At 43.4% G+C, this 19,704-nt stretch overlaps 1 protein-coding gene across 1 annotated transcript in view; it reads right to left on the bottom strand.

Annotated features, from left to right (window-relative positions):
• Positions 1-4,519: 4,519 nt before the first annotated feature.
• Positions 4,520-19,704, bottom strand: part of Lrpprc (leucine rich pentatricopeptide repeat containing) — an 86,208-nt gene continuing 71,023 nt past the window's right edge. The window contains exons 31-38 of the mRNA XM_028892616.2: positions 15,982-16,070; positions 12,297-12,498; positions 10,257-10,396; positions 10,017-10,132; positions 7,807-7,881; positions 6,623-6,707; positions 5,135-5,277; positions 4,520-4,732 (exon numbers count right to left, since the gene is read on the bottom strand). Coding sequence (XP_028748449.1) covers positions 4,676-4,732; positions 5,135-5,277; positions 6,623-6,707; positions 7,807-7,881; positions 10,017-10,132; positions 10,257-10,396; positions 12,297-12,498; positions 15,982-16,070 — 907 coding nt within the window. The 3' untranslated portion in view covers positions 4,520-4,675. The remainder of the gene's footprint in view (positions 4,733-5,134; positions 5,278-6,622; positions 6,708-7,806; positions 7,882-10,016; positions 10,133-10,256; positions 10,397-12,296; positions 12,499-15,981; positions 16,071-19,704) is intronic.

The raw sequence follows: 19,704 nt of genomic DNA, 5'->3' as shown, positions 1-19,704 counted from the left end.
GATATAACAATTAAACTGAAAATAATCACCTGTGTTGACTCAAATAGTTCTTGTGATTTTTTTTTTTTTAAACCGCTCTTGTTCTTATAAAGATTACTTGAGACATAATCTTTCCCTGGGTTGAGCCGTCCACAGAGGTAGTTCTCCTGCTTACTTTTTTTTTTTTTTTAACTCATTCTTAAAAATCTCTTGATCTCAGATTAAACCGCTCACACACAACACAGATATTGAAAATTATGTCAAACCCAAGAGGTGGCAGGCCCTGTGGCAAAGAGTTCTTCCAACACTCACATTAGTCACTTAGCAGCAACACTTAGCCCAGTACAGGGGACCAGCTTCTCTAGCACAGACCCACCATGAGGCACAGGGCGGGGGCCAGCTGCAGAGGAAACAAGCTCTTGGGTATTTTGCTGGACAACATCGTCAGTGCGCATGCCTGAAATGTTATTTGCAAATAGTCTGCACCAATCTCAACTCAGATGTCACTTGCATTTGATAAACTGGTTCTTCGTCCAGGACAGTCCAGGTAAATAGCTAGGGTCGATAGCTTGGTGGCAGAGAAAGAAAAAGCAGCTTTAGACTCAAGTCCCAACACTAACACAAAAGAAAATTCACGGTCATGGTCCAGATCGACATCCTGTGTCCAGGTTAAGGGTGGCGGGTAGGTGGTGTGCAGAGAACAGCAGTGTGTGGGGGCCTAACAGCTTGTAATTAAAACAGTAACGTCTAAGAAGTGGTTGAGCTTCCCCAGCACATGCCGGCTGCCCACTGGCTAGGTAACATGCTTGTTTACTGTTTATATGGCAGCCTTGTCTGTCTGTAGTGTTTTCTCCAAATTGAAGACAGCTCTGCTGTGCCTTCTGAAAAAGCAAGCCTTTGCTTCTGTGAATTCCACTACTGCAGCACAGACTCCCTAGAATCCCAGAATCTCACTTGAGAACAGCTTTGAGGCTGCCTCCTCCCGCACAAATATCTGAAGTCATCAACTTATTGGAGATTTTAAATCATGACCTGTTGGCCTCACTGACAATGCGTTTTGTGGGCACTTTCATTTTGGAGGACTCCTTGGGAGTCAGGTCCACTCTCCCAGCTGAGCCATATGTGGGAACCCAAGAATAGCACATGGGGAGGAACCGTCCAATGTGCACTCATCAGGCATCTCACAAACAACTTGCAAGAGGGAAACATGGCCCTGAGTCCATGTGACTCATTCCGAGAGACCTACTGTGAACTCATCAGGTACATCTTCAGAACACTAGGACACCGGGCCTTGGAAAGAACACAGAATGCTTCCCAGTGGCTGCCCAGGGCGGGGGCAGTGACTAGGCTACGGATGGATCTCAGCCCCAGCCATTCTCCAAGGCACCTTGCTGGAGCGGCAAGTGTAGAGTCTAGTCTCTTACCTGGCTCTGATGTTCCTATTCTTTATGCAAAAAAAAAAAAAAAAAAAAAAAAAAAGAAGCATCTGCTCTGCATTTGCTAATGCAGCCATTTTCTTTATTTGTACTAAGGCTGCATAATGTGGGCTTTGTAAGTCTGCTGGCCTGAAAGCAGGATACATTTCTAATGGAAACACTCCCACGCAAGATTGTACAACAGCAAAGCGATAAATTACCGTGATTGTGGACCTCCTGTGGCTATCAGTCCCACCACACTTGAGGAAATGTTGCTTTTGCTTAGAAATTCTACAAATATGTATTTTTTTCAGAAAGGCAAATATTAAGTGAAAATTGTGCTGAAAGCCATGAGGAAAAGCACGCAGAATGTACACACTGCAGACTGGAGACATGAATTATACCAGGAAGAGTGATTTGCAACATAAAGCTTGCTTATAATTCGCTGGGACTCATAAACTTGATTATACCAGGCACTGGGTATTGGATTAAATGGATTTTTTTTTTTTACAGTAAGGTTTCCAGAAAGTGGGAACACTGTGCTCTGTTTTGTTATTTAGAGTCCAATCTGAAAAGTCAGGTTGCCTGATTTTTGTATTCTCATAGGTACTTTTTAGTTTTTGAGACAGGGTCTGTGTAGCCATGGTTGGCCTTGAACGCAACACCTACCTGCCCCTACCTCCCGAATGCCAGGATTAAAGGCATGCATAACCATGCCCAGGGGAACGACTTTAAAAAACATTATTTTACATTCCTTTTGCCTGCATTTAAATGCACCACATGCATGCAGTGCCCAAGGAGGCCAGAGGGAATTCTGGAGGAAGTTACACACGGATGGATGATTGTGAGCAATCATACGGGGTGCTGGGAACTGAACCCAGGTCTGTTGCAAGAGCCACCTCTCTAGCCCCAAGGACAAGCCTTTATAGAACGTCCTGGCCATCTGACTTCTTAGGGCTGTGACTCTTTGCAAATGGACTTGTTTTCTTACCCCGATAATCAGGCAAGATGTGACAACCATGGCTTAGTGCTAACCACACAGAAGCCATGGAACTCACAACAGATAACCCAATTCAATGTGATCCTGCAGGTCTGAGGATAGACTATGGAACCAAGAGCCAGAGTTCACAACCTGTCCAGAAGGTAACATGAGATGCATGCAGCCACAGGAGCCTTGGGCAGGCTGATGGCAGAGTGAGCATTCCTGGAAAGAATATGGTACCGAAGATCCTGCGGAACGTGAGTTCTGCAACCATCTCTCCAGAGCTTAGACATCCGCTCTTCACCGAGTGTCAACACATATCAGAACTACTATTTCCCAATTCTCATTTGTTTGAGACAGTTTCTCCATGTAACCCTGGGTGTCCTATGTAGACCAGGCTAGCCTTGAACTCAGAGTGCTGGAGTTAAATGTGTTCGCCATCATACCTGTAAGTGGTAAACTCACTGGCTCTCCACAACAAACCAGAAGACCCCTGACAAGGAAGCTCCCTACAACGGAGGTCACCACACAACTTCAAGACTACAGTCCTCTGAGATAGCTTCAAGTCATCAAATATTTGATAGGATAAAAAAATAAATAAAAATAAAAAAGGCAGTTCACAAATAGTATATACTTTATTCAGAGAAATTCCCATTTAGATTATATTGGCTTTTGGTACATGAACATACATTATGTATAAAATATTATACTTTCCAAAAGTTTACAATGATGGTTTCTTTTTAGAATTTGTGACTTTGCTTACTCCGTAGTTCTATTTATTTCAAAGTAGATATGACACATTAAGGAAGCATTTATGGCACGCCTTTAATCAGCAGAGCCAGCGATCTTGAGTTAGCAGCCTCTACCAATGTCCAGAAAGTGCAAAGCTACACAGAGAAACCCTGTCTCGAAAAAAAAAAAAAAAAAAAAAAAAAAAAGCATTTATAAGCCCACCTAGAATATACAATTATACACTATAAATATTAATATTCAAAATGGGAACAAAAATAGTGGCAGAGATATTTGAGCAAGCAGTCTTCTAAAACATATATTCAGAATGCTAGCTGGGGACCGCTTCAAGACCCATCTATCACTCCATGCAGATGTGACTGCACCTCTGGTTCCCAAAGATGACTGGGAAGTCCCCATTGGGCCCCAAGGCTGTATTTCAACCAGAGGTGTATCAGTGACTATCAGGGAAACTTGAGCTCGATTACTTTGGGCTGGCATGATTGCCGAACTCTGCCGGCTCTGGAGTCACCGGAGACAGGTGTGTAAACAGAGGCTCCTGGCATGCCAGCCAGCGGCCCAAGCACACATGCAGGCTGTGTGCTGGCTCATGGTGTCTTCCAGGCTGGCTGAGCTTCTGAGTCTTGCACCTCACTTCACAAAGCCAAACGAACATGAAGCAAAGCTCATGCCAGGGTCCCAGGGACACCCCTGTGGCTTCTCTCCATCAACCTCCTCAGGCAGACCCTGGACGGAGGGGGGTCCGTCCCACAGACAGCACCAAGAGGCCCAAGTCCTACCCCGTGGCAAGGGGGCCTCTTAAACAATGGCAACAGCAGACACCAAGTTCAAAGAAACGAGGACTACCAATTGGGGGTAATTCTCAAAGAAAACATTCCCAACATTGTTGACAGTCATTTCATTCCCAAATATGGGAATGTTGCATATTACCTTAGAAATGGCAAATTCTCAACTTTAAATTTGCTTACTAAATTAAATTAATCTACTTACATGTAGATTCTAACAAGTGTAAGGGACAATACAGGGACTATTGTCTATTTTACTTATTCCTATATGAATCACAGATGTACAGCTTGTAAGTTTACAGGAATGGGCCTGGTGTAAGACGTAGCATGTACTAACAAAATCCTGAAATCAAAGAAGTCAAGACCATGATTCCAGGTTAGAAGCTTCTAGAAACAGATGTGGGAAGCGCTGTGGTGGAAGGAAGCAGGGAGAGACTATGGAGCTGCAGGCTTGACAACAGGCTTGCCTCTGCTCTCAGCAGCTCCCCGGAGAGCAGGGTTGGCCTTGAAGAGGCATCTTAGAGAAAGCGCAAGAAGGCCGTGACTAATCTATGAACTTACTGGTAACAAGTGGACAGTGTATTTACATACAAGAAGACACAAACAAATTCAGCTTCATTTGTTTATTTTTCCTCAAGTACATTTTAGAAATAACACTTAGATACAGACACCACACACTGCACGCACACACACACACACACACACACACACACGCACACACGCACACACGCACACACGCACGCTTCCTCTCAGTGCTGCTTATTTCACGAAGGGCTCTCCCTGGCTTCCTTTAGCTGCCTCACATAAAACTCAAAGCTTTCCTGTGAGGAGAAAGAGAAAGGACAGACAGTTAGCAGCAAGCTCTGCAGACTCGGACACCACAGACCCGTGTACACTGGTGCTCCACGGCTGATCCCTGCTCTGGAAGCCCTTGCGTTTTGTGAAATGCCAAGTTCAAATGCCTCAAGTTCTGAGCTGAAGCCAGCACCAGGGCCAAGTCCTAGCTCACAGAGACACAGAGAGCTGCCCGAGAGTTTGGGAAATTCACACCCGGCTGAAGGTCCAGAACACACCTTGCCTTTACCCCAAGCCTATTCCGCTCCAGCCCCCAGCCCTCCCAAGGTTCTCCACAGAGACCTAGTTCTCAGTCATTAAGGAGTCACCCTGTTTTCTCCTCAGATCCTTAGTGTTCTCAGGCATTTTCTCTCTTAATTATGACTCACCGGGGGCTCTGCAAAGGGGACCGGCTCGCCAACTTCCTTGAGCAAAGTCGCATAGCGCTTCAGAAACAGCTCATCCAGCTTCTCATTCTTTGCCGTCAAGTGCTCGTACAGCGCTCGGGCGGAGGCCACATCTTTGTCTAAGACTGAAGGAGGTGCAGGAGAGAGGTAAACTGCAGGGAAGGGAGCCACCCTGCTTCCTTCCTGTCAGCAGCGCCCTTCGCTGCCCAGGCTCCAGGATCCAGGGGGACGGATGGCTCCAGGAGGAGGCCACTCAGAATCTACAGACTGCCCACTCCCCGACAGGGAAAGGGGCAGGGCGGGCGCCCAGGCTGAAGAACATTAATGACTCTAGATGGATCTCAAGTTCTCAACTATGATGTAGGAGGCTGTGAGGAGAGCGGGGATTAAGCAGGAGCTGCTGAAGCTCGGCCACTTTCTCTGTGTACGTCTTTGCTCCCCCACCCACCAGGGCCTCATTCTTTGCCCTCTCCTGTCTCGGGCTCCTGGCATGCTCTGAAGGCGAGTGGACTTCTTCCTCCACATCTGGCCCACCACAGCAAGGCCTGTTTTACGCATTGGATACTCTATGTTACGTATCTAAGGCAGTCTAGGATTTCAGCACTTTTGAAAGACTGCAAGACTTCCGCGGGAACCAAGACTATTCCCTCGTTCTGACTGCTCCGTCCACTGCTCTGCCAGACTCTTTCCTGACTGCGCTGAGCAAGGCCGTGAGCGGCACGGGGACGGGGCACCATGGCGTGGAGACGACAGCATTTTATCTTCCTAGTGAGAGAGACCCTGTGAGACTGCCTGACGGGGAGGAAACAAGAAGAAAAGACTGAACTCCATCCAGAGAGGACGGGAGGCGACCCCCATGACCGTGGAGGAAGTGGGAGGGACCCAAGGAGCACAGTAAACAGGAGGCCAGCACCTAGGGCTGGTGGAGAAGGTGCTGGTCCCTAACTCCACCTATCCGGACCTCTCTGAAGGTGCTTAGGGTTATTTTCATCCTTAAAGCTCTAGGAATAAATAACTTCATACTTTTCTCCTAGTTTAAAAACAAGGGGCCGGAGAGATGGCTCAGAGGTTAAGAGCACTGACTGCTCTTCCAAGGTCCGAGTCAATCAGCAACAATGGTGGCTCACACATCGTAATGAGATCTGTGCCTCTTCTGGTGCAAACATGAAGAAACATATACAAAAAATAAAAAATAAAAAAAAAAAAAAAAAAGAGCACTGACTGCTTTCCAGAGGTCCCGAGTCCAGGGACTCGTGTCACATGGTGGTGGCTCACAGGCGTCCCTAATGGGATCGATGCCCTCTTCTGGAGTGCAAAGACTGAAGACTCACATACAAAAACACCAAAACATTCTAGAGCTAAATAAATAATTATCTAAAATTTAGGATTACTCCTTTGAGCTGGACTCATAGTTGACTATATTTAGAATATTTACGTCACTGACTAATGTAGTATGGTTAAGTTTATTACCAAAGCTCTTCATGCTGCAAGAATATGCTTCTCTCTTTTCACGTAATTCAGGAATCAATTCCAACAAAGTCTTCAGAACTGGGGCCTGGGAAGGTAAACGAAGACAACAAACTCCTCAGAGCTTTAAAAACCACTAATATAACAGCACTAAGGTAATTACAACACAGTCAATCAATCACTCAGGCACCTGTGTGCATGTCTGTGTATCTCAGCATTTGATGTTAATCCAATAAAGCACAGCCAGATAAAAATCATCATTTTCAATAATTAGTGGCATTTCATTTACCTTTGTGGGTGTTTTAAAAAGTACATGTAAATAATAAAATCAAAGCATTAAGTGCCGTCTCTTTCTCAACTGTTAACTTATCACAAAGTTGTAAGGTCTCAAGGGTAAAGAAATAATGGTTGTATTTTTGGTTTTGTTTTTTCTGTGTAGCCCTGGCTGTCCTGGAACTCGCTTTATGGACCAGGCTGGCCCCAAACTCAGAGATCCCCTTGCCTCTGCCTCCCAGTGCTGGGATAAAAGGCGTGCACTACCACCGCCTGGCAACAGTTGTATTTCAACATTAAAAGAAAAAGAAATTCAGGATAAAATGTGAAGATTCAAAAATTCTGCAGGAATTCTGCAGTGTCCCCTATTTGGTCCATGAAGAATGTATTGCTAGGATTTCACTGACCACTGGAAGGGCTACTGCAAAAGCACATCCTACTGACTGCAGAGAAGCCGGCACCTCCCCCGCTGAGTGAAAGGAGATCCACGATGGATTCCATGTATTTACAACCTGTCTCACCTAACCAGAGCGCAATCCAGCTTAATTAACTGCGGACTGTTAATGGCACCGTGGCCAGCACTTAAAAATCCTAACTCCTCCTTCAGCATATTCATGTGGTCAAACCAAATCTAGATCCACATCTTTCCCGAACTCCTTCTTGTCCCATCTCTGGAGGCAAGAGGAGGATCCAGCCAGCCCTGGGCACACACTAAGCAGGCTCCACCAGTGAATTATACTCCAGTACCAGGAAAAAAAAAAAAAAGATTCTTAAGACACACATATAGGGCCTAACTTTAAAAAGAAGCCAAATAAACAGACACATCTTGCACGCATTTCTGGTGTTTTCAGGTAAGGTGCTGAGCTGCGACGCTGCTCACAGAGCCTCCAGGAAGGAAGCGTACAGTACAGTACCTTTCCCGGTTTCTGAGCACTCCTGAGACAGAACACCGACAAAATTGGGCTTTGCTCGGCAATGGCACCACATCTCTGAAAAGGAAAACATGGTTCAGTCAATGAAGGCTCTAAATAAGCAGATCCAAGTGAATATTCCCAATCAAGGAAGTTCACAACAGCAGCAGCAGCAGCAGCAGCAGCAGCAGCAGCAGCAGCAGCGCTCTATCATTCCCACAGGGGAGGTGCCGGGCAGCCAGGCTTGTGTAGGCACGAGGGGACAGCTGAGGGCTGTGCCCCGCACTGGAGAGAGTGCTTCTTTGCATCCAAGGATGAAGTTTGTTTAAAAAGAAAAGGGAAAAATTAAACTAATGCTTCAACAACCACAGAACAAGGTTTAGGACTGCAAAGGAAGAGGAAAAAGGAACACGATTCCTCTCCAATTATTCTGCCAAGCATTCACAAGTGAGCTAGGGATCATAAGGTTAATTCTACATTTAATAAGGTGTCAGGGAGATAACTGCTCATTTCTTTATAAAAATTAAAATGTACAAAGCACGTTCTCTTTAAAGTATAATTACCTACACTTATGCATACAAAAGGACCGATTTCAATCTCTCCATTTTATAAAAGGCTTTCATTGCAACAGACAGCCAGTGCTTGAGAAAGAGACAAAAGTTAAGCTAAAAAAAAGTTTATATGACAGACCAGATAAATCAAGTGTCTATCCAATCTTGGATGCTTTAGTCAAATCAAATATGGCAAGACAATATTTTAGTTTATACTCATCGCGGATGTCATCCTCTAAGTTTCTAAAGCACATTGTTCATTCAAAGCTTTAAAACACTGTCAGTGCTAAGATGAATAGTGTAAAAAGAACTTCTGTGGACTCGCAGAACATTTACATTATAAACTGATGTTTTCGACATCTGGGCATCAAACGTTCCTCACTAAAGCGGGCAAGAACAACACTTTACTGTTTGGCAAGCAGGTAAAGGGTGGGGCTGCTGTCGGATCAGCATTCAGCCATCAAGAGCTCCTAGGCCAGGCCCACGGCTAGAGACTGCTCTGGCTGCTGGCAATTCTGCTTCAATGGAAGATGGGAGAGGAAGCAAGTGTCTCTTCTGGGGAACAGTCAAAAGAGTGCGATCAAGGTGAAAAACCATCCCACGTGTAACTAGGTCACGGTGCTCACAGCCCTTGGCGGCTAGCTGCACAAGCAGGAAGATAAATCGTAAGGACATTCAAGAGAGAACAATGGAGATTCCAAAATTCCCACCATCAATCTCCCACAGAGAGAAGCAAACGAGGAAACACTTCAGAAAGCAGAAGCAGTCTGCATCTTCATGTCACTGTTAACTCAGAGGAAAAGGTTCAGACACGCCTTGTACTGCCAAGCTAGACGAACTTGGAGCTCAAGCCAAGGGGTACTGCTTGATCACCTTCCCCATCTCAAGACACCTCACAGCTGGCAGGACGTAGTGAATACACCACACCACTGTTTACTATCAGAATCGGTCCCAGGCCTCACTTTGACACAGGGCGTCTACACAAACGCAGTCCCTGGCGGATCACGGGACTGTTTGACTGCCACCTGCTGGGAAGGGGCCCCCCAGCGGAGCCTGTTTGTGTACACTGCCACAGCAGCTCGATCCCCCACCGCTCTGCTGCCATGCACTCGGCGCAGCTTTCTATTTAGAGCTGTTAAAACGGCATGAATACGGTTGTCTCTTTTTCCTCAAGATTGCTAATTTAACTGAGAGTGCGGGCCACAGAGACCTGCATTTGTCATTTCATGTGTCTGTGACACCTAAGTGAATAGAAAGCAAATTCAACTCTTAATAAACCTTCAATAAGGCACTGAGAATGTTTGAGTATTCAAGTGAGAAGCTGTACATGGAAAGCAAACATTTCCTACTTCTTGTTTGCAAACTGTGTTGCCATGGTGATGCACAGTATTTAGAGCATTACAGAAATTAGGAAATCAAAGGAATTTTGCTTTGCATTACCCGTCTTCACAGAAACATTCGTCCCGTTTTTCCGCCCGATGCCTCTCTTCATTACAAGGATACTTTCCCAGCTCTACCTGACATCTTTAGAACTGACAACCTACTGCCCAGTCCTGAATTCCTGGGTTCCAGCGGGAGTGCCCTCCAGCTCCAGGCTGCCCCTCACACCCCTGTCTAGTCTCCTGTTTACTTCCCAGAAGCTACAGCCCCATGAGTCTTTACCTCTAAGAGAGCTTTGGCCTCATCCACCTTGCCTGAATCCACAAGCTGCAGGAAGAGATCAGTGACGGGCTTGTAAAGTGCAAACTGATTGGCCAATCTCTCAGACATGATGCTTACTGCAAGGAAAATAGGTAAGGAAAAGTTTTCATTGAAACAGGGCTGACTCACTGGCAAAGAAACCTGCCCAATCTCCCCAAAGAAAAGGTGGCTTCTGTGCTCTGTAACAAGCCGACAACTTACGCTGCTCTAACGCTGGCTCCATCTGTTCTTCTATTACTTTTCTGAATAAATAGGACAAGCCAAAGTACTGGGGTTCTAGGGTTTGACTCTCCGAAGAAAGCAGGTGTTCAATATTTTCTACGGCGACAGCTATGTTATTACTGTAAAAGAAAACAATTATAATGAAATATTTGCTTCTACAAAAATTGCAGCTAGTTTTAGTCAGAAGTTAATTCATATGGGCACTCATGCAAATATTTCAGAAAAAGGGAACTGTATTTACAAGCAACCCGATTCATAACAATAAGTTTTCAGAGCATATCACGTCCCACGACCCAGTGAGGTCAGGTGACAACCGCCACGGAGTGGCTCACACGATGGGGCACTTGTTTTAAAACAGTGTTTGAGAGGCAAGACCAAACTGGATTTATCTTGAATATTTAATTTGATTTTGCAGTTCACTGGATATAAAATGCTATTGTTTTGGCTTTATAAACCATAATGAGCACTAGTGTGTGAAGCAGAGACAATACATAACATTTAGAGATTAAAAACTAAAAAGATCGCATAGTCAAAAAGTTATCTTCATGGCTAACAGTCATGGGGATTTCTTTGCGTCAGGTACCATACTTTTAGAAAAAAATCACTACTAGAATCCTCAGAAAAGGGTACCTTTACACTTTACTTTGGGAGGAAAAAAGAAATTCTGTGTCCTTCCTGAACAAGGCAGGAAAAAAATATGCTTATGACTGTCATTTTGATAAGCCGACCACGGCTGTGGTGTTGTGTGGTTATAGTGTGGTGCTGGAAATGAATTTCATGTTGAAATTATTACATTAAAAATAAGAACTCTAATTAAAAATGAGTATCTGTTAGCTCTTTCTTATGAGTTTAGGTAAAAAAATTATTTTCAAGTGATTTAAAAACATGTTTTCCATATCATAAAAAATAATATATTGTAACTTTAAAATAAATGCTCACCTAGCTCTCACATAGATCTAATTTTAAAACATGACATTTTTCTTATTAAAAAGGGGAATAGTTTTGGGAAATACTTTATTTTATCTAAATATGGCTGTTTGCCTGCATATTTGTGTGGACAGAGAAGGTGTGAGATCCACATGGCTCTGAGCACCAAGTGCTGCTGGGAACTGAACTCAGGGCCTCTGTAAGAGCTGTAAGAGCTCTTAACCACTGAGCCATCTCTCCAGGCCATGGGAAATAGTTTTAAAGGTTAAAACCAAAACATTTTTTTGCTAAAAGAAATAGGAATAAACAAACAAAAAACCCTTGCAAAACAGCATTTTAATATATCCACACATCCAACGCTGACTATAAAGATTTCCCTCAAAGTGTTATGAATATCAATTCTAGAGTTATTCTTAGGACTTTTTTTTCTGAGAAAGGTTTCATTACATAGCCCAGATTGTCATCAAGCATGGGATCCTCCTGCCTCAGCCTCCTGAGTTCTGGGATCACAGGCCTGAATCATTATGTTCAATCTTCTAGCAACATCACATGTAGAAAGCACTAGGATCAAAGGTGTGCGAGACCACCACCTGGCAGAAATGAGCATTTTAAAGAAGTTTTGCAGGTCCTGTTTCACTATGCCAGCAGTGTGCTGAGACTCTAAAGAATTGCTGACTAGGGAATGAAATCGCTTTAATTTCTGTAAATGAAGTGTTTTGATAACAAAACACACACACACACACACACACACACAGGCAGGCATGCACGCGCGCACACACGTGTATATTTTATACACATGTACATATTTCATATACATATACATAAGTATACATGAGCACACACATATATACACTTGTACATAATATACATTCTATATATACGTGAGTTAGCAACTGTGGAGTATATTTTATGAATGATAAATGTTTAGTCTAAGATTTAATTAAAGATAAAATACACTTGAACATATCATTAGTTTTAATAGTAAATAATCGCCATAATTAGGATAGAAAATCTCCTGTGTTGACATGGCTTCCAAAGGTGCCGGAACAACAAAGACATTTTAGAGGTGTTATTGGAGATGAAAACACTCACTTCTTCATCTGGGCCAAAGCAATGTTATTGATGAAAACCATACTGGAGAGTCCAACCATGTTGAGTCCGTTTACCATCTTCTGAATGGCCTCTATGCTTTCCAGGTCTCCCTTTAAGGCAAAGGCCTGGATGAGGCGGGTGATGGCTACGTGAGAAGGAATCTGCTCCAGGTCCAAGGCTGCTTTCAATGTCGCTAGAGCCGCTAAAACAGAGAGCAGAGGACGGAGTTCTTCCTTAAATGACCCACACTGACTTTAACACATCCTGAAAACTAGCTTTTAGACATCAAATGGCTAAATACAAAAAGAATGAATAATTTATTCTAGATTACAGAAAACATTAATCCTTCATGAAAATCTTTATTAACTGACACATCTGGCTGTAAAGTACAAGAGAGGGGCAAACTTCCTGTCAGGAAGAAGGAAGTGTTATTGACAACGGGAGTCCCATTCAGGGATACTATTTCATGAGTAATCAAGGAAGGTGACAAGTTCTGAAAAGTATAAATAAGGAAGGACTTTTTTAAACTAAAGAACCGACCAACAAAAAAAAAAAAGAAAAAGAAAAACAAAAAAACAAGAAAAAACAAAAAATAAATAACTTCTACTCACGTTAATAATTGCCTAGATTTTACTAAATCAAAGCACACATAATTATCAAAAACTTTTAACATCTCATGTTTTCTTAACAATGGTCCAGACAGGATGGAATCACACACACCAGCTGAGTTCAAATTCCACATTAACAGATTTATTTCACACAATTAGGCTACTTGCAGATACTTGCTGCATTTAGTTTTCAAAGAAAATAAAGCTCATTCAACTCCTAAGGCCACAGGCAAGGGGTTTTTGTTTGGGAAATCGCTCACAATTATGGATAAATATGGAATGCCTTTCTAATTTACAGACTCACATGCAAGTGTGGTGAAATCTTGTATTAAATAAGGTGGTCGATGAGAGGGGCTGCATTAATACTTAGCATAACAATCACCTTTACCACCACTGAAGAAACTCCCCTGCTTTGCAGCAGTTCAAGCACTGTAACCTAGACAAAGCTAAGGCTCTCCAGGCAGCCTCCAGAATGAGAGCAGCTTATCTTCACATGGGAAGGGAAAGGGTAGTAATTAAACAGTCTATTAAAAACAATACAGTAAAAGACACGATCCATTTAGTCTTCTTTACTGAATAAACTATTATAATTTCAAATTTACACATGATCCAGACCATTGACTGTCAAGTACAGAAAAAGGAAAATAGTTTAAAAAGTGGTAAGATGTTAAAAATATGTACGCACATACAGGAAAAAAATTGCCTATATTCTATCTTAAAAATATGATCCACGGAAAACCAGCTTGTTCCTATCTTGTTAAAGGGTGGTCATATCCAGACAATTACGCTCAAATATCCTTGGTACCCAAGCACATTGTAGGGAAGAGCCTCCCACTAGGGAGCGAAGTTAACGGAAAGGAGAGGAGGACGGTGGCTCAGACTGATTAAGTATTTACCACGATGCAGGGTGGATCAGATCAGAAGCCATGCTCAAAGACCCTCCTGAACCAATCTTACAGGCGGCCCGCTGAGGCCCCCGGTTAAACAAAGTCACAGTGCTAGATGCCAACCTAAGCCCTACCCTGTTCCAGGGGCTGCACCTAGGGTACAGGAGGGGAGAGAAAGGGCAAGCAGTTTGTGTCTATCCAAGGGGAATAAGAGAGCTTATGATCTAAACCATGCCACAAAATCTGCCGTCTGTGCCAGGGATGACCTACGGAACACCAAGAATGAACACCAATGAATCACATCCCTCTTCCCCAAGTCTTCTCTGACTATCTCTCAATTCCAACATTTCTCTTACTTATTCTCTAGTAATACTGAGTACCCTGCTACACAGCAGTTATTAATAGTCTAGAAAAGTCTTAGTTTATATGTCACTGTAAGATTTAATTGGCTGCTTTACTGCCACGGGTAAGTTTGGTTAAATAAGGTTGAAAGGGGGGGCAGATCCAAAAGTCTGAAGCACATCCGGGGCTCTCTTCAGCTACAGAGCAGATGCAGACGGGACAGCCTAAACCATCCCCACCCCGGTGAGCACCGCCCCGGTGAGCACTGCCCTGTCTTCAGCACACATCAGTCTGGTGAGGCTCGGGCAGCGAGGGCTGCTGGGTGGAAGTGGAAGGAGGGGTCAGGGGCTCATGTGTGCAAACATCTGAGAACAGACAAGACACCACACCAAATATGTCCTTGAGATTTTCATGGGCACCCAGTAAAGGCTGGGAATCAGTAAAAAGCCTTACGTCTAAACTGAAATCTTGCAGTTAAAATGAAAAAGTCTTGTTCTTCGTGGCTACAGAAACATTAGCTATTTAAAATTTTCACAAGGAGCAGATTTTAATTCCCTCTTTGTTTCTCTGAGACAGTCTAACTGCAGCCTAGTGTCTTGGCAGTCCAGGCTGGTCTTAAACCTGAACAATCTTCTGCCTTGGCCTCTCTTATACTAGGGTTACATACAGTGTGCACCACCATGCCCAGTTAAATTTTTCATGTCTTAAAATCTAAATGAAAAATAAACCTCACAAAATCATTTCTATCGCAAATAAAAACCTTCAAGATCTTAAAAACAAGCCTTATCACACCTCCCGATTACAACTCAAGCCTGTCCGAGACTGTCAGCGAGTACGGAGTGCCTGTGGAAACTCACTTAGGAATTCAGCCGCCGTCGTTAGGAAGACAGCTGAGGACAGCGGGCTTAGGTACTGTAAGCAACACTGAGGCTGAGTCATTAGTTCCCTCTGCGGAGATGGAAGATGACCGCATGAGAGCCGCAGAGCAAGGAGAGGCATCCTTACAGCGGCCTGGGGAAGGACCGAGAGTCACTTCTAACCCCAGTGTCCCCTTGATGTGGCAGCTAGTGTTGCCATACTGACCAAAATGCAAACGTGGAAGTTAACTGCAAAGCTACCTGCCTAACTTCAAGAGTCAAAACTGCCCCCTTGAGAGCTAACCTACCCACTGTAAACCTAGAACAGCCTCCACGGAACCACCAGCTCCCACATCCCAATCCTCCTCAAAGTCGCCTCCACACCTTTCCAGTGTTACCCTCTCCGCACTCATCTAAAAACTCGATCCCAAACAAACACTGCACTGTACTGCTGTTGGTATTATGAACTATTAAAAAAGTATTGGATTAGGTTTAAAAAAAATCAATATTACAATCATTTGGTGCACAATCCCACACACTTAACACTCAATTTAACTCATTTGCTATCTCATATACAACCAACACAACACGCGAGAAATAACTGCTGGGAATTGTTTCAGACCTCCAAAGTATGTTAATTTCCACAGCAAAATGACTTGTGCTGTGAATCTGAACGCACTTGAAAGCCTGTACTTTCTCGTGCTGGAACACAAATTTTGCATGTCTGAAGAGCGGTGATTCATCTTAAGAAAACCCATCTTGTGTTAAATGGAATGGAAACTGGACTAAGTGGTCAGATGACAAGCACATTCATATTCACGCTGTATTATAAATGCATGTACAGTAATTTACGTCTCTCAGCTACCACAAAAGGCTCTTGATAAGCAGGTAATTTGCTAAATGGACTCCTTTATCCAAGTATTCGAAGGGCGTTACAAGAAAAATCTGCAGAGGCATTAATGTGACGGAAAGGTCAAGCATTGTGACATACCTTTCAAATAATCCCGCCTAACTTGCGTTATGATGAGGAGGCTGTTGGCAGCATCGTTCAGTGTGAAGCCCTTGATGTGGGTCTCGGCGCTAAAAGAAGCAGACATTTAGAAAGGAATTACTGACATGCTTCTGATACGATAATAAATGGTTGAGCACCAAGGTGAAATTATAAAAACTACTGTTCGTATGTTAAAAATATTGCTGCAAAATATCGACCTGGAGACAGCTTTTGTGTTATCCTGTCAATGGTTATAGAAGGATAATTTTTTTTTGCATTCTGACAGATGACAAAGTTGGAAATGAGCAACAAAAGAAACAAAGTACAAGATTTTTTTAAACAATCGGTTCAGATTCTTGAGTGCTGACATATTAGGTGACTAGAATAACCGCGTGCCCTGCATTGTTCGCTGTACCCAGGCTGGATTCATATTCTCTCTCTCTCTCTCTCTTCTCTCTCTCTCTCTCTCTCTCTCTCTCTCTCTCTCTCTCTCTCTCCATTATAAAATGTAAAACTATTCTTCCAGCAACAAAAATGAACATTTTATTTTCAGTGCTGTATACTTAACATTCAAACTAAAGCATATTGCTGACCAACACCATATCATTTGGTTGATTAATTCTCAAATTTCTGTCATCTAGATACAGTTTTTAAAGCTTTTAAACAGAGCATAGAACCAAAACCACTGTTACACTAAAATTTAAAATTCTACATAACCAGACTAAAAAACAAACTTCCTAACTTTTTAAAAACTCAAGAGCAAAACCAGCTTTACTTAGCACCAAATCCTAGAGGATTAACCAAAACCAAATAAAAACAAACAAACCAAACCCTAACCGGAAGTGGTTTGTTTGCTGCACTGTTTGGACATCTCTTGTGATGAAATTTTAGCATCCTTAATGCCTCCGAGCTGAACTTGATTAGGAAATAGTCACAGGTCACAAGGAGCAAGAGCGATCGGGGCCACTTGCCAGCAGTGACCTTGCTGGCAATGCTCCATGGTTTGCTGACACAGCCTAAAAACCTCTGAGCACAGGACATGAGAAGCGGGACCACTATTCCCATGAATCCAAGACACCGCGCCGAGCCCAGCTTCTCAGTCACTCCGGCATCAAAGACTCGCCCTGCAGTCTCTGGACACCCCCGCACCCCCCAACCCCACAGCCATTCATTTTGATTTTCCCCCCTTTGTCCCATCTGTCAAAGCTCCTAAGTCAACAACTCCTATGTGACACTACCTGCTTAAAGGACTTGCTTTCCCAACAGGCAGCATGATTAAATAAAAATCTCACCTCTCATACCAATATTATTATACCATATTCACTTCAGAGTATCATTTACAGCCGAGTGGTGGCACACGCCTTTCTTTAGTCCTGGCACTTGGGAGGTAGAGGCAGGTGGATCGCTGAGTTCCAGGCCAGCCTACTCTACAGAGCGAGTTCCAGGACAACCAGAGCTACACAGGGAAGCCTCATCTTGAAACAACAAAAACAAAAACAAAACCCAAACAAACAAACAAACAAAAAAGAGTATTACTTACAGTTTAAAACCAGCCTGGCATGTTAACTCAAGACTTTAATCCTAGCACTCAGGAAGCAGAGGTAGGTAGAGCTCTGTAAGGTCAAGACTAGCCTGGTCTATAAAGAGAACACCAGGCCACCAAGGGCAACACAGTGAAAAAAAAAATTGTAAAAAAACCAAACCAAACCACCAACAAAGCCCCAAAATAACAACAACAAAAAAGCCATCTAAAACAAGATGATAAATCTTGTCTCTTAACTGACAACAATAAGCAACGAGCCTTTTGAAAACAGGTAACAGCATTTACTACTCTTCAAGAAGTTCCCTGTGTTTGATTCAAATCCGAACGAAAGTAGCGGTTAGTTTCAGGAAGAAAGTTCCCCATCTATTGCATACAAGAGGACCAAGCACACGGAAAATGTCCTCTAATCTGGCCAAGGCAGAAAAAGCACAGTCACTCACAGAACCTTTGACTGGGATCTTTCAGACAACACAAAGAAATTGAATTTTGGATCCTAATCTTCAGTCTTATTTTTCAGTTGCCAAACAACACTTTCAGTTAAACGACCATCCCCTTCTCTTCTCTGTGCTATTCAATGGGGCTAGCCACTAGCCACAGACAATATGCAATTAATTATATCTCATTTTACACATTTCAACAGCCACATTAAGGCTGGTGCCTCCTGAAGTGGGCTGCACAGCATTTCAGACTTTTTTTTTGGAACTATCAAAATAAAGAAAAGAAAGCATATGCATCATACAGCTTACCACTAACAGCAAATATTAATCTTTCTCAACTAAAGAAGACCGTAGTTCAAGGAAAATTCCCTATTTTCAGAGCAATGAATGGACTAATGCTGCTCCTTATGCCACTCAGAGAGACAAAAACTGACCAGCCCACTGAAAAAAAGACAGACTTAGCAGTGTTTCTAGACAGACAGACAGACACTGGAGCCAGGGAGAACAAGAGAAAGTGAGCACCGTTCTTACGGGTAAAGCAGGGCTGGTGGGAAGTGAGTCTCAGCTTCCTAAGAAAGCCACTTAGTACTTGTTCCCAGAGACTCAGAATCGCTTAGGATAGTACCCTGGACAGAGTAAGAATGTTACAGGCTATGGCAGCCTGTACGGTGGTTACCATAATAAAATCAAATGACCGGCACAAGACAACCATTATGAACAACAACAACAAAAGATAAAAAATCACTTTTATACTTATTTGTGTGTGTGTGAATGTGCATGTATGTGGGCACACACAATCTATGGAGGTCATAGGTCAACTTTCCTTCCACCAAGTGAGTCTGAGGCTGTCAGCCTTTACATTTTCATTCTGACAGCCGATACAGAGGTGGGAGGGGAAAAGACAGCCAGGAAAGGAATCCAAAGAAGTTAACATGACATGCTTCCAGTAACACAACTAACTGGAAATGATTCCCAATCCAAGGGCTGTCCTGGAACTCTCTCTGTAGACCAGGCCGGCCTTGAACTCACAGAAATTCACCTGCTTCTGCCTCCTGAGCACTGGAATTAAAGGTGTGCACCACCCCCTGGCTCTTTTCAGGAAAGGTACCCAAGGCAGGTTTCACCCAGGTCATTTTATTGGTTCAAGATTAAGGCCCTGTAACCAATCCTATGAAAGGACCTGGCTCTTGGATTCTCTTGGGTCCACATAGCTACATAGAATGATCCTTGTAGGCTAACACAGCTGAAGTATAAGCACTCTGAAGTGTACAAAGTCTTACCTATATGAGGAATGTAAAAAGACCCAACTCAGAAACAGAGAGCAGAATGGAGGTTGCCCGGGGTGGGTGGATGGGAAATATGAAGCCGATGACTAACGTCTACCAGCAAGGCAAGGTGAGTTCTAGAGTCCTACCCGGCAGTGTCTGCCGTTACTAATGCTAAGAGGGTAGCTCATCAGTAATCACACAGACTCAGAAACCCGACAATGACAATGACGATGAGGATAAAGAAGGTGGGAGGAGCTCTGGATGGTGATGGATATGTTTACGGCCCTGATGCCGGTGGTAGTTTCATTGGTATATACTTATCCCCAAAGTTAATGAGATGTATACATTAAATATGTATATCTCTTAATACGTCAATCATATTGTAGAAAGGCTTCATAAAAACCTAGAGGAAGAAAGCATATCAGCCTGCATTTTACAGGTTGTGGGCGAAAGGAGAGCACAAGAGCTATTCTTC

This window comes from Peromyscus leucopus, chromosome 22 (genome assembly GCF_004664715.2).
Source record: "Peromyscus leucopus breed LL Stock chromosome 22, UCI_PerLeu_2.1, whole genome shotgun sequence".
NCBI classification, from domain to species: domain Eukaryota; kingdom Metazoa; phylum Chordata; class Mammalia; order Rodentia; family Cricetidae; genus Peromyscus; species Peromyscus leucopus.
Note: the sequence above shows the minus strand (reverse complement) of the source record. Positions and strands in the feature narration are given on the sequence as shown.